Below are 15,017 nucleotides of genomic sequence, written 5' to 3' on the forward strand. Positions count from 1 at the left end.
TGATTATCACTACAAAAGGTTTTCTCTCCCCCCACCCCACTATCCTGCTGGTAATAGCTTATGTAAAGTGATCACATTGGTTAGTCTCTAAGGTGCCACAAGTACTCCTTTTCTTTTTGCGAATACAGACTAACACGGCTGTTACTCTGAAACCTGTTATGGTGATGGATATGTTTTTTTGGGAGGAATTTTTTTTAATATTTACGGTTATTTACGGGAAGACATTAGTGTTATTGTCTTGTTTTGTATAGGTACATGTCTGTGGCAGAGTGCTGCTGGCAAAGCCTCAATCAACTCCTGCCACTCTGGCCCCAACAGGGGGAATGGATAGGGGCTGGGTAAATATCTGAGGTTTGCATAATTACTGACTGCACCTGCCAGCCTCATTAGGTAGGAGCTATAAGGCTTGGAGGAAGAGAGTGAAAGGTGGGGCAGAGACCAGGAGGCTCAGGGAGAGGTAGGAGCCTGCTACTCTGTTGCTGACCAGGCTTGTGTTAGGCCAAGCCACTGTAAATAGCTTGTATATAGCAGGACACTGGTGGTGGGAAATGGACACAAATAAAGAGCTTGGGTGTTGCAGTGTCCCTGAGTCTGTGAGGAGCAGGGCCAAGGGGCTGGATACGCAAGGGCATGCCATGCACCCTGTTACAATGTCTTATTACAGAATTAACAATATTCATCAACGTGTTATATATTGGCCATATATCATTACCATTTTTCTTCCCCCTCCAAAAAAATTATTTAAGCATAGCCTTAATATGATAAATATATATATTTAACCATTTGTATTAATTTTCATTGTGGGAAGCTAAATGTTTCCCCAGTGGGGCGGGAGCGCACAGTGTCAGCAGAAGAAAGAAAGGAGTAGTGGTTATGTAATTCAGGCGTCCTCTGTGTATTTCCCTCTTGACTATCCTATAACTATAGGATTACCATGTCTATATCAAAGCATTTCCATGATTTCAGTATTTCTATTATATTGTTTTTGTGTGCAATGTATACTTTTATCCATTTTTTAAAAATTTCTCTTGTACTGTTTTCATAACGTTTGTCTTCCACTACCAGATATTGTATTAATAGTTTTTTCCAGTGAGCTATAATAGGAATCGTCTGGGTCCACAAATTTGTTTGCCTTTTTTGGTATAAAGAGCAAGAGCAGAACTAGCTTCTTTATTCCCAGTTTGAGTCTTTTTAACATGCAGTTTCTCAATACGTGTCTTGAAGTCCTGTTTGAGTTCTATCTCTAATATATTGTCGTCTTTCAGGATGGTTTTCAATTATTTTTTACTATCCAGAGTTCCCGACCTGGCTATTTTGCATTTTGTATAGATATCTGGGGTAATATATATTTTGTCAGGTATCGGGGGGTAGCCGTGTTAGTCTGTATCCACAAAAACAACAAGCAGTCCGGTGGCACCTTAAAGACTAACAGATTTATTTGAGCATAAGCTTTCGTGGGTAAAAACCTCACTTCTTCCTCACTTCTTCAGATGTATCTGAAGAAGTGAGGATTTTACCCACGAAAGCTTGTGCTCAAATCTGTTGGTCTTTAAGGTGCTACCGGACTCCTTGTTGGTTTTGTATATATTTTGTGTTATGGAGATGGAGAAACATACCTTATAGTATGTTGTATAGTACTGAACTTGCACTCATTGATTAGTGTTAGAGCCAGTACTTATTATCTGATTACATTTGCAATGGTGATGTAGCTGTGTTGGTCCCAGGATATTAGAGAGACAGAGGTGGGTGAGATATATCTTTTATTGGACCAGCTTCTGTTGGTGAAAGAGAGAAGCTTTCAAGCTGCGTACAGCTCTTCAGTTCTGGACTTCTGTAGCTTGAAAGCGTCTCTCTTTCAACAACAAAAGTTGGTCCAATAACAGATATTACCTCAGCAACCTTTTCTATTATTTTATTCCATTCTTTTGCTATTGTTTCATATTTACAGTCTATATTCAATAACAGCTTTATGCAATTTGTTCTTTAAAAACAGTCATGAGATTATACATTCCAGCACTAATCTTGATTGCTGAAACTTCAAGCATGTATATACAATTTTCTAATACTGATAGCTTTAGTTCTTTTCTTCCATGGAAGTTGTAAATAAAGTTAAGCAATCTGTATACACTCATTATGCTTTTATTTTCTTTCTTTAATATATCAGTTACATCTGTTTGTTTTAGGGATTGTCCATCCTAATGAAATCCTTCCACTTATCAGAGTGACATTTGCCCCAACATTTAAAAACTTCCTTATTCAACCTCTGTTTGAAGGCACTGTTTTTTATTTTCAGTATTACCAAGGTCTGCTCTTTTTGTTTGGTCAAGTGCCTTACATATGCTCCATTAATAAGTGTATTTTTAATTAATAGGTAATATTTCATGGGTGCTGGAATTTTGGGGTATGAATCCAGCATACAATTATATAATGAGATTGGGTTTGCCAGTTTCTGTTCTGTCTGTATCCATGATGGGTTTTCTCTATTAGACTGGTATTGGAAAGGGTTTCTAATTTGTGCAGACCTATAGTATGCCTTGAATGATGATGGATGATATCTTTCACTTACTAATGACTTCTGTGTCACCCTGTTTTAGTTCATTCCCCTGGATCTCCAGTACACTTTGAGAGAGTTTCATAGCCATGAGAGGCAGCATGGTCTGGTAGCTCCTCTTCTGACTTGCTGAGACTTTGGGCAGGTCACGGGTTGCTTTTCTCCCTCATCTTTAAAATGGAGATAATACTAACTTTGCGAAGCACTTGGATGGAAGATACTATACAAGTGGAAACTATTATTGCTCCCAGCACAGGAATATGATTTATACTGATTTATCTGTTTTTTTTTTTTTGCAGTTGGAGTGCCTCAAACTTATTGCCTCTCAGAAATTCACAGACAAGCGCATTGGGTACCTAGGTGCCATGCTGCTACTGGATGAGAGACAGGATGTCCACCTTCTCATGACCAACTGCATCAAGAAGTAAGACTACTCTCTCCTTCCCCATTCACAAATGTGTGTAGGGATTTCAGAACCACAGTTAGGCTCCTGACAATAACTTTTTTGATGTCTCAATTGGCATTTAATTTGAAAAGGGGGAACTTTTCAGTCTAGAAATCCCTAATGCCACTGGTACTGCCCAGGCCATTTTTTAGTCACCTTGTGTGTTGGATTGCTGCTAAGCTCCAGACTGCTATGGCCCTAAAAAGTTTTTGAAATTTGGTGCGTATAGCAGAGAGCCATTTAATGCGTGGAACTTCCATGTCTTTGGCATTCACTTGGTGATGCTGTGTAATTGGTGGCTGAGAGAATGGAACATCCTGGCCATTAAAACTTCCCTTAAAAGAAAAGGAAACTAATATGGTTATAATGGGCTTCCTGTAGCTGGTGGAACAGCTTCTAGAGACACTGAGGGGGCAGTTACCTTCTCACCTTGTAGAAGAGCAAGCCCTGATTGAATAATTAAGGGTAGCATAAAATCAGTTAAGACTCACCCACACCATACATATGACTGAATTCAGAGGATCGGGTTATAACACAGCTGCAATATGTAGTGTAGACTGGACCTTAGGCTAAAACCCTGAACAATGCTGCAGCCATCTTGTACTGGTCCCCTGACTCAATTGTATTTATAAATATAGGTGGGCTCTTATAAGTTGTGTGACTCTAGGGTGTGAAGCTAGCTCTACTCTGTTCTGAGAGTTTGGCCTGGTTGAGTGTGGTGGTGTGATGGGGCACTGGTTGGCTGCAGGGGAAGGGCAGCACCTTTCTGGGATGTGGTGTTCAGCTGGTTTGGAATCTCCTTGAGCTGTGAACAGTACCAGAAAACTCTGAGGCTTCCATAAGGATTTTATTGAAGGTGAGTAGGTTTGAGTGGAGAGCAAGATGTAGAAAATCAGTGTTTTCTCTTTGAGGCCTCCTTTTGTGGGGGTGGGGAAGGGGGGAAACATGTCAGGGGAGCTGGGAGATTAAGATTAATTTTTTTATTTAGATTTCTCAGATACTCACTTGGTTCTGTACATATTGATTGTGCCTAGAGTATCTGAGAAATCTAAATAAAAAATTAAATCTCAGTCTCCCAGTTCCCACTGGCTGGCTTCACTGCTGCCACTGCCTGTCCCCCAAAAGGGGATCCCATCAACAGGAAAACATTGATTTCCTACATCTTGTTCTGAATTCAGATATGAATATCTCTGTTGGACCAAGTGGTGGGGAGAGCAAAGGAGTTTGAACTGAAGACCCTTCACTGAAAATGCCTTGCCTCCAGCTAGCTCCCTTCCACTTAAATAAGGGGGCTGATTGTTATATCCCCAAACAAGTCTAATTTTAGGGGAACAGGTACTGGGAGTTGAGTTGGGAATTGTGCATATAGCTGGTTTACATAACCGGGCATTTTTCTATTATCTTTGTCTCCTCACCTTCCTCTTTCGGCTACCCCACTGCTTTCATAGAATATCAGGGTTGGAAGGGACCTCAGGAGGTCATCTAGTCCAACCCCCTGTTCAAAGCAGGACCAGTCCCCAACTAAATCATCCCAGCCAGGGCTTTGTCAAGCCTGACCTTAAAAACTTCTAGGGAAGGAGATTCCATCACCTCCCTAGGTAACGCATTCCAGTGTTTCACCACCCTCATAGTGAAAAAGTTTTTCCTATTGTCCAACCTAAATCTCCCCCACTGCAACTTGAGACCATTACTCCTTGTTCTGTCATCTGCTACCACTGAGAACAGTCTAGAGCCATCCTCTTTGGAACCTCCTTTCAGGTAGTTGAAAGCAGCTATCAAATCCGCCCTCATTCTTCTCTTCTGCAGACTAAACAATCCCAGTTCCCTCAGCCTCTCCTCATAAGTCATGTGTTCCGGTCCCCTAATCATTTTTGTTGCCCTTCGCTGGACTCTTTCCAATTTTTCCACATCCTTCTTGTAGTGTGGGGCCCAAAACTGGACACAGTACTCCAGATGAGGCCTCACCAATGTCGAATAGAGGGGAACGATCACGTCCCTCGATCTGCTGGCAATGCCCCTACTTATACATCCCAAAATGCCATTGGCCTTCTTGGCAACAAGGGCACACTGTTGACTCATATCCAGCTTCTTGTCCACTGTCACTCCAAGGTCCTTTTCTGCAGAACTCCTGCCGAGCCATTCGGTCCCTAGTCTGTAGCTGTGCATTGGGTTCTTCCGTCCTAAGTGCAGGACTCTGCATTTGTCCTTGTTGAACCTCATCAGATTTCTTTTGGTCCAATCCTCCAATTTGTCTAGGTCCCTCTGTATCCTATCCCTACACTCCGGCATATCTACCTCTCCTCCCAGTTTAGTGTCATCTGCAAACTTGCTGAGGGTGCAGTCCACACCATCCTCCAGATCATTTATGAAGATATTGAACAAAACCGGCCCCAGGACCGACCCCTGGGGCATTCCACTTGATACCGGCTGCCAACTAGACATGGAGCCATTGATCGCTACCCGTTGAGCCCGACAATCTAGCCAACTTTCTATCCACCGTATAGTCCATTCATCCAGCCCATACTTCTTTAACTTGCTGGCAAGAATACTGTGGGAGACCGTGTCAAAAGCTTTGCTAAAGTCAAGGAACAACACGTCCACTGCTTTCCCTTCATCCACAGAGCCAGTTATCTCGTCATAGAAGGCAATTAGATTAGTCAGGCATGACTTGCCCTTGGTGAATCCATGCTGACTGTTCCTGATCACTTTCCTCTCCTCTAAGTGCTTCAGAATTGATTCCTTGAGGACCTGCTCCATGATTTTTCCAGGGACTGAGGTGAGGCTGACTGGCCTGTAGTTCCCCGGATCCTCCTCCTTCCCTTTTTTAAAGATGGGCACTACATTAGCCTTTTTCCAGTCGTCCGGGACTTCCCCCGATCGCCATGAGTTTTCAAAGATAATGGCCAATGGCTCTGCAATCACATCCGCCAACTCCTTTAGCACTCTCGGATGCAATGCATCCGGCCCCATGGACTTGTGCACGTCCAGCTTTTCTAAATAGTCCCGAACCACTTCTTTCTCCACAGAGGGCTGGTCACCTCCTCCCCATGCTATGCTGCCCAGTGCAGTAGTCTGGGAGCTGACCTTGTTCGTGAAGACAGAGGCAAAAAAAGCATTGAGTACATTAGCTTTTTCCACATCCTCTGTCACTAGGTTGCCTCCCTCATTCAGTAAGGGGCCCACACTTTCCTTGACTTTCTTCTTGTTGCTAACATACCTGAAGAAACCCTTCTTGTTACTCTTAACATCTCTTGCTAGCTGCAAGTCCAGGTGTGATTTGGCCTTCCTGATTTCACTCCTGCATGCCCGAGCAATATTTTTATACTCATCCCTGGTCATTTGTCCAATCTTCCACTTCTTGTAAGCTTCTTTTTTGTGTTTAAGAGCAGCAAGGATTTCACTGTTAAGCCAAGCTTTAATCTAGACTGTAAGTTACTCAATGTGTCAACTGTCTTTCAGTGTTATGTAGGGTTTATAGTGAGGCCAGATCTTGGTTGGAGACCCCAGGTGCTGCTGTGGTACAAAAATTAAAAATAATATACAAATCTTTGTGAAGCAGTTGAGGAGTTGTTGCCCATAGCACATACCTGACAAATTTGTAAAAACAAGGAAATGAGCAGTTAAGTCACGTATCAGCACATACTCTATATCCCATCCTCAACCTTATCATTCCCACAGCTACTGGACACCACATGCCAAAAACTTAGCTCTGCCTTCTTTTTGCTTTTCTGCACATGTTCCTTTACCGGATTGTTTCCCCCACTTTTTATGGGTGTTTGGTGTAGTAGTTTGTTGTGTTGGGAGTTTGGTGAAGATAGGTGTGCAGACAGGTGGTTAAGATGGGAGCAGAGTTAAGGTTGTAGCAACATGGTCTGTGGTAATGGTAAGGAGTTGTGGTAATGTAGGTGAAGAAGAGCAGGGTCTGTGGTAATGTAGGTGAAGAAGAGCAGGGTCTGTGGTAGTAAGTGGCTTAACTTTTCATTTTCTTGCCTTTGTGGGTGTGTCAGGAATACTTTGTGTGCAGCAACACTAATTGCTTCACTACAGTGTGTTTAGGTTTTTACACTTACTTGGGGGAATGGGTTGGATGAGTGTGGAGTGGGTGGTAGGGAGTGAACATGAAGGGGGCAAAAGTACAGTTGCTAATAGAGAATATTTTATGCAGAGATTTGTGTGCTTCTGGCACCCATCAGCCAGGTTTCTGTACCACCCCCACAGCTCCTCCAATGAGGGGTGGGGGTGTGTGTGTGTGTGTGTGTGTGCATAATGCATAAACTTTGTGGTAGCATGAATAGCTGCTTAAAAATTCATGTAAATCTAAATAAATAGTTTAAAACAGCTTTATCTGTTGCAGGAGATCAAGTCAGCAGCCACCTCTCACCTTTTAAATGAATAAACAATATTTTTTAAGATTGATGGTCCATCTATGAAAGGTCACTGCCAAGGTGGAAAAACCAGACAGAGCTCAAATTCAGAGGCTTCCCATTATAAATGTGTTCAGAGAAATCAAACTACACAGATTTCAGAGTAACAGCCGTGTTAGTCTGTATTCGCAAAAAGAAAAGGAGTACTTGTGGCACCTTAGAGAAATAAATTGGTTAGTCTCTAAGGTGCCACAAGTACTCCTTTTCTTTTTGTGAAACTACACAGAAAATCCAAAGGGCATGGAAACTTTGTGAAATATCTTGCTGATAAACCAACTACTCTCTGAGAACAACAGGAATTTATGCCCTATTTTAAGCCCATTTTGGAACACAACCTTAATTATAAAGTCACTACCAGACACCTCTGTAATGCAGAGACCTTCATCAAACTCCTTTTGCCATTATTCTTTCCCATAGCTGGATCCCTGCACTTAGTCTCTGAACATCAGTAGATCTCGCTTTCTTAATTTGTTTTCATGTTGGCATTTTTCCAGGGTGCAGCAAAATCTTTTTCTTGTCCTGGGCATTTGACTGTTATTCACAGTGCTTCCTCTAGCCAAGATAATGTCATCTAGTAGATTTTTGGGGGAATCTGAGGAGATGTAGTAACATCCCATCTTTCCACAATTACAGGGCCAGCTGAGAGAAAAACAGAGCAGGGAATTTTATTTCCTTTGTGGTCTCTGCCATTTGAGTCCCAGACACATCTGAGATCTGACTCTCACTTGGTTTTTAAACTATTGTATCTGCCAGGCCTCCAAGAGGCATTGCTGTTTTCAAAACACTGTAAAACAAAGTAATTTAAAAGTAAGTGACAACTAAACACCCTCCCTAAATGTGCCATTATTGATCAATAGCAGGCAGATCTATCATTACAAGTGTTAACTTGTATTCCATATAGTTATCTAGGATTATCCAGTGACATAGGTGATTACATTGGTGATATCCAGTTTGCAAAGAGTTTCTGGGCGGTGGTGGGGAGGGTCGTATTGTGTTGTGTGGAAAAGTCCTTTAATTGACAGATGAGAAAGATTGTTGTAGCCTGCTGCACTGGGAAAGGATTATTTATTGACTACTTCGTGTTCCAGATTAAGGGATTTTAGTTCTCGAATCCCCAATTAGTCTGTAAAACAGGTTCTCATAATTCCGCTGTCCTCTTCTCTTGCTACTCACATGTTTTCAGGGCATCTCCAATCCACCGGGGAGTCTGTAAACTGCAGAGGCTCACCTTTTCTTTCTTTAAACTTGGTCTTTAATCAGGCCCAGCTGGGTGCATGACTCATCCTGCAGTAAAACCAGGTACTGTTTGGGTGTTTAGGGCCTAGACTACCCTGTGCTGTTCTCTCTTTTCTCCTAGTAGTAGCTCTGCATATTGTTCAGGTAGTTTCCTAGGTGGGGAGAAGGGATGAGACAGTAACAACTGAGACTTTCTGAAGGCAAGAAGGTGCTGCAGATTCAAATATTAGTATCCACTTAAGGTTCCTGTGGGCTGGCGTTTGGGAGACAGGAGCATCTTTGCTCCCATCAAGAACCTGAGGCAGTTTTGGCTGTGGAGGAAGCTGTGGCAAAAACATTTATCTTGTTCTGTGGGAGACAGGTGGGGTGAAAGAGTTCCCATGCTATCACTACAGCCCGTATCTCCCCTCACCTCCTCCAAGAATCTGTGCCAGGCTTGAGAGAAACTACAGTGAAGTTGTCCATCAGCCCCGTGGATGGTGGGTGGACCCCCCACAGCTTTGGGGAGGCTAGCCCTCCGGCCCTACCCCTTCTGCCTGATGCTCCAACCCCGCCCCCCGGTCCCGCAGCAGGAGCACCAAACATGCCACCCTCCTGTGGCTGGAGGAGCCCCGTGCCAGCCTGAGTTGCTGCTGGAGAATGGGAAGCGCGCTGCGCCTCCCCTCCTGAGACCCCGAGCCACCTGGCGGAAAAAGCAAAAGTCCTTCCCGAAGAACACTCAGCTTTTATATGTGCCACGCAGGTTCCGGGGCGGCTGAGGAGACGGTAGCTGCTACTCAGTTTCCTGTGTTCATCAGTAATCTTTCTGGAGTCCGGTGTCGCTGCTTTTCCCGCTACATCCCTGAACTTCCCAATAATACTCGGTATACTGTGGTTGCAGGAGCATGACCTGCATATCTCCAGGAGGGGGAAGAGCATCAACATTTCTTCCTATTATTGCCAAGAAGTCTGCGTGCAACCCCCCCTGTGAGCCAATCTCTGAACCTCAGGAAGGGATGTTACCACTCTAGGGGTAACCTGGGCCAGCCAGAAAGAAATTGCCTTGAGCCCAAAACCCTGTCTCTCAAAAAATACCAGGAACACACTGATGTTTTTGAGAAAAAAAGTCATGGACATCCTGCCCCCACACCAAGACTATGATTTGCACAGCTTTGCATAGACCATAGATTGAAGACCCCATATGGATTGATACATACCATGTCTGGACCAGAACTGGCAGCAGTGCACCACTATATCCAAGAAAATCTTGAGAAGGGTTTCATCTGTCAATCTACCTGTCCAGCAGGGGCCCTAGTACTTTTTATACAGAAGGAGGATGGATCATTGTGTCTTTGCATGGACTGTTGAGCCCTAAATCAGGTCACAATCCACAACCAGTATTCTCTGCTTCTTATTCTAGGATTGCTAAATTGTGTGCGAAGAGCCAGGATCTTCACAAAGCTAGACCTTTTGGGAGCTTACCATTTAGAGCATATAAGAGCCACCAATGAGTGGAAAACCGCCTTTCATGCCCAGTACAGACACTTTGCATATTCAGTAATGCTGTTTGGCATGACCAATGCCCCCGCAATTTTCCAACACTTTGTGAATGACGTGTTCAAGGTCATATTGGATAAATGTCATTTAGCTCAATGATATCCTCATGTTCTCAGAGAGCCAAGAACAACAGTGTCATTATGTTGGATCTGCTCTAGAAAGGCTGCAGAAGCATGGACTATATGCCAAACTGAAAAAATGCCTCTTTGACTAGCCTTCCCTCGAAGTTGTGGGCTATATCATCCCCCCAGGGGGCATTCAGATGGATTCACAAAAGAGAGCATCAATTCACGACTTAGTAGCTTCCTAGAAGCCCTGTCAATTGTAACAGTTCCTGTGCTTTGCCAGTTTTTATTGGTTGGTTATCTCCGACTTCTCACTCAGAGTGGTTCCCCTGACTTCACTCCTACGTAAGACCATCTGTTTCACTTGGTCACCCGAAGCCCAGAATGTCTTTGCCCAGCATGACATCATCCAGCTGAAGTCCTCCTTCACCATGGCTCCCATCCTGGTGCACCACGATCCAACCTGCCTGTTCATTGTGGAGGTCAGCGTGTCCAACGTGGTTCATGGGGAAGTACTCTCTCAAAAGCTCCGAGCCCAGCAAGTCTTGTATCACTGCACATTTTTAGTCACCTCTTGCAAGCTCACCCCAGTGAAAATAAATTACGGAATACTAGACAAGGAGCTGCTTGCAGCTAAAACTGTGTTCGAGGAGTAGTGCCACCACAACCTCGAGGGGCTTGGTACCCTTTTTTAGGTCTTCACAAACCATAAGAAGCTTGAGTATCTCTGCAAACCCCAAGTTTTAAACTGAAGGCAGCTAAGGTGGGCCCTGTTTTTTCTGTTAAAATTCACCATCATCTACCAACCTAGGTCCCAAAATGGAAAGGCTGATGCTTTCTCACGGAAAGGACAGTACTACCATGAGGAGGGCAAGGAGGGCAGGGGTCGGTCCTGGGGCCGGTTTTGTTCAATATCTTCATAAATGATCTGGAGGATGGTGTGGATTGCACTCTCAGCAAATTTGCAGATGATACTAAACTGGGAGGAGTGGTAGATACGCTGGAGGGGAGGGATAGGATACAGAAGGACCTAGACAAATTGGAGGATTGGGCCAAAAGAAATCTGATGAGGTTCAATAAGGACAAGTGCAGGGTCCTGCACTTAGGATGGAAGAATCCAATGCACCGCTACAGACTAGGGACCGAATGGCTAGGCAGCAGTTCTGCGGAAAAGGACCTAGGGGTGACAGTGGACGAGAAGCTGGATATGAGTCAGCAGTGTGCCCTTGTTGCCAAGAAGGCCAATGGCATTTTGGGATGTATAAGTAGGGGCATAGCGAGCAGATCGAGGGATGTGATCGTTCCCCTCTATTCGACACTGGTGAGGCCTCATCTGGAGTACTGTGTCCAGTTTTGGGCCCCACACTACAAGAAGGATGTGGATAAATTGGAGAGAGTCCAGCGAAGGGCAACAAAAATGATTAGGGGTCTAGAGCACATGACTTATGAGGAGAGGCTGAGGGAGCTGGGATTGTTTAGTCTGCAGAAGAGAAGAATGAGGGGGGATTTGATAGCTGCTTTCAACTACCTGAAAGGGGGTTCCAAAGAGGATGGCTCTAGACTGTTCTCAATGGTAGCAGATGACAGAACGAGGAGTAATGGTCTCAAGTTGCAATGGGGGAGGTTTAGATTGGATATTAGGAAAAACTTTTTCACGAAGAGGGTGGTGAAACACTGGAATGCGTTACCTAGGGAGGTGGTAGAATCTCCTTCCTTAGAGGTTTTTAAGGTCAGGCTTGACAAAGCCCTGGCTGGGATGATTTAACTGGGAATTGGTCCTGCTTCGAGCAGGGGGTTGGACTAGATGACCTTCTGGGGTCCCTTCCAACCCTGATATTCTATGATTCTATGAACCTACTGCGTGCCACCATATCTCCTCAAACACACTAATTTCCTCAGCTATTCACTAAGATCTGATCTCCCTTATTTGGTTCGCCTTGAAGGAGGACCCCTCACCTGGGAACCACTGTGTTGGCTAGAAAGTCTGTCTCACTTTGAAGCATCTTCTGAACAATAGACCTTCTTGCGAGCGAGACTACCAGTTCCTGGGACCTTCTGGATCTGCCAGCAAGTCAACTCAGTCACTTTCAGATTACAGCTTCCCTGATCCCTTAAGCTACATCCCATGTGTGGTCCACGTGTCCCTCCTAAAACCCTACAGTGATAACCCCTTCCCTGGCCAAACCACTCCTCCATTTCTACTGGTCGAAGTCCAGGACCACAAAGAGTATGAGGTGCATGCCACCTGTAATTCCATATGCACGTGGGGACACCTGTACTACCTGGTAGACTGGGAAGCATATGGACTTGAAGAGCGCACTTGGCAACCTGCCTCCCATGTCCATGCCTCCAACCTGGTAAGAGAATTTCATGAGGTTCATCCAGAGAAGCCTGGTCCAGTTACACCCTGAAAAGAAGGGTCCTGAAGAGGGAGGAATGATGTAAGAAACCACAGGGCCCAGGCACAGTTGCCACAAAGAGGAAGTGAGAGGCTAAATCCTACAGGAAGTCCCACCCTATGGGTCATGAGTGACAGCCCTCCATGATTCCCTGTTAGGCTGGCATTCCCCATATAAATCAGGAAGCCATTTCTGAGAGTTGTCTGAGCAACGCAGACCTCCAGCATACTTCTGCCTCAGACCCTGGTCATCGCTCCTTGCTGCAGCTCGCATGATCACAGGTTCCTGGCTTTTGATCTAGGCTCGCATCCCAACCCTGATCCTGTTTTACTGTCTTTAGCTTCAGACATTGCTGACCCCAGTGAAATACTCTGACCTGGCCTGACCCCGATTCTCACCTCACACTCTCAATTTGGTAATGGCCTCTGACTTTAGTTTTGACCTAGTCCCGGATTGATCTCTGACCTTCGGCCCCGATACTGACTAACTCAGTCCATACCCACAGGCTGCCCATGACCCGGTTCTGACAGCATGTCTTTCCCCTTCCCCACCCGCATCTCCTCTGAGCAGGAATTCTTCTCGCTCACCTGGACAGGGGGAGAGGGGCCTGGGATGAGAGGCACATGCCCTGTTTCCTCTTACTGGAGGAAGAGTCTGGGGGTCGAGGAGAATCAGTTGGGAAGCTCTACACATCTGAAATTCCCTTTTCCCTTGTAATGCCCAGGACTGGCTAGCTGTTCACACTATCCCCTGCTATGTGAAGTGAGTGTAATGGCCTTAGACAGTTCCCTGTTGTTTGTCAGGGATCCAAAGGCTGGGATCCTTTGCTGCAAAGTTGTTTTGTTGTGGCTGGTTAGTGTGTTTCTGCAGAAGCAGGAATGGGGTCAGGGCCTGCCTCTCTGCCTGGGGCAGCACAGAGTGTGGTGTCTGCAACAGTGGCATTTCCCCACTCTTCTGATGGCTTTTGAGTCCTATGCTTTCATGTGCTAGTCTGGTCAACTGTTGCTTGGATACAGGTGTGAAGTGGGGGTGGAGCTCTGCATGTCTGTTTCTCCTGGGCTGGGCTTCAGGCACTGGTGTTACTGTCACTCAGCCCATTTCACTTGTGACGGTAGCCATACCTGAAGTCTCCAGAGGTGAGTCTGGTGGTGGGCGACTATGCCACGTGTGTCTGAAGCATCCCATTCTTACTCAACTGCCCAGGAACATACATAACTAACTTCTTTGCTTCACAGCTTACCTGCATTCTGACTCGCTTCTGATGTGCACCTGTGTCCTGTACTGGAGAGTTCCCTGTGCATGTGCTGACGGGCTTGTTCTTGGTCTCTTTTGCAGTGACCTTAATCACAGCACTCAGTACGTGCAGGGGCTGGCACTCTGCACCCTCGGCTGCATGGGCTCCTCTGAGATGTGCAGAGACCTGGCAGGAGAAGTGGAGAAACTCCTCAAAACATCCAACTCTTACCTAAGGAAAAAGGTACTTCAGGAAGTTTCTGAACTGCTTCTTTGCAATCTAAAGCCTGGGACAAAAGGAAGGGGGAGATGCTTTTAATATTTAGTGTGCTGGGTGGCATAGGGCACATCAGCAAGTTTTTTCTCTGAGAGTACATGTGCTAGCGTGATAACTAGTGACCAAAGACCTCCCTTTATCTGCAATGCAGGTAAAGCATGGGTGTGGCAGTGCCAAATTCACTCCCACACACAGTGTACAGCTCTAGATAGCGCATATGTTCCTGGGCCTCGAATGGAAGGTCACCAGCAGATGCAGAGGCAATACCTTTGTGGAAGCCCAGCATAATTCCATCCCTCCTGTTACCTGGAACGTGTTTTTGACTCCTTCCCAGGGTACTCTCCTTAGGGGATCTTTCCGTTCTTTCATCTGCATCAGCTAGTCAGTAGGTATATAGTAAACATGTTAAATGTTGATCTAACATGAATATTATTTGTGATCGTGCCCAATATGTATAAAGCACTTTCCAAACACTTAAGGATGTTTCATAGTCCAAGGAACTCTCAAGCCAAGGAGAGATAAGTTGGCAGAGGTTGGGGTGGGGGGAATAACAGGCCATTCGTATACAAGTCAACTTGTTTCATTATAGGCAGCAGTGCAGAAATTTTATTTGAGAGGGAATTAAATGTGGCCAGGTAAAGACCTTGCAAATGAGTTCATGGAGGCCACACCATGCATAGGGGGATGCTTTGAGACTGCACTTAAAGTATTCTAGCCCTACCACGATAGGCAGCTCTCTCCAGCATCCTTTCTGGAGAAGTTACAGAGAGGCTGATATACTTCTGTGGCATGTTCAGCTTCCCAGAGCCAGCGTAGCTTGAGTCAGCCTGACGTTCTCTGACAGTAATGAA

General features: G+C 45.2%; 1 protein-coding gene across 2 annotated transcripts in view; it reads left to right on the top strand.

The window, feature by feature from the left end:
* The window catches only part of AP1G1 (adaptor related protein complex 1 subunit gamma 1), a 100,465-nt gene that overhangs the window by 38,957 nt on the left and 46,491 nt on the right, over nucleotides 1-15,017 (top strand). For both annotated transcript variants that reach the window (XM_074969027.1, XM_074969026.1), the window contains exons 3-4: nucleotides 2,851-2,975; nucleotides 13,992-14,133. In XM_074969027.1, the coding sequence (XP_074825128.1) occupies nucleotides 2,851-2,975; nucleotides 13,992-14,133 (267 nt within the window). The remainder of the gene's footprint in view (nucleotides 1-2,850; nucleotides 2,976-13,991; nucleotides 14,134-15,017) is intronic.

Source organism: Natator depressus, chromosome 12 (genome assembly GCF_965152275.1).
Source record: "Natator depressus isolate rNatDep1 chromosome 12, rNatDep2.hap1, whole genome shotgun sequence".
Lineage (NCBI taxonomy): Eukaryota > Metazoa > Chordata > Testudines > Cheloniidae > Natator > Natator depressus.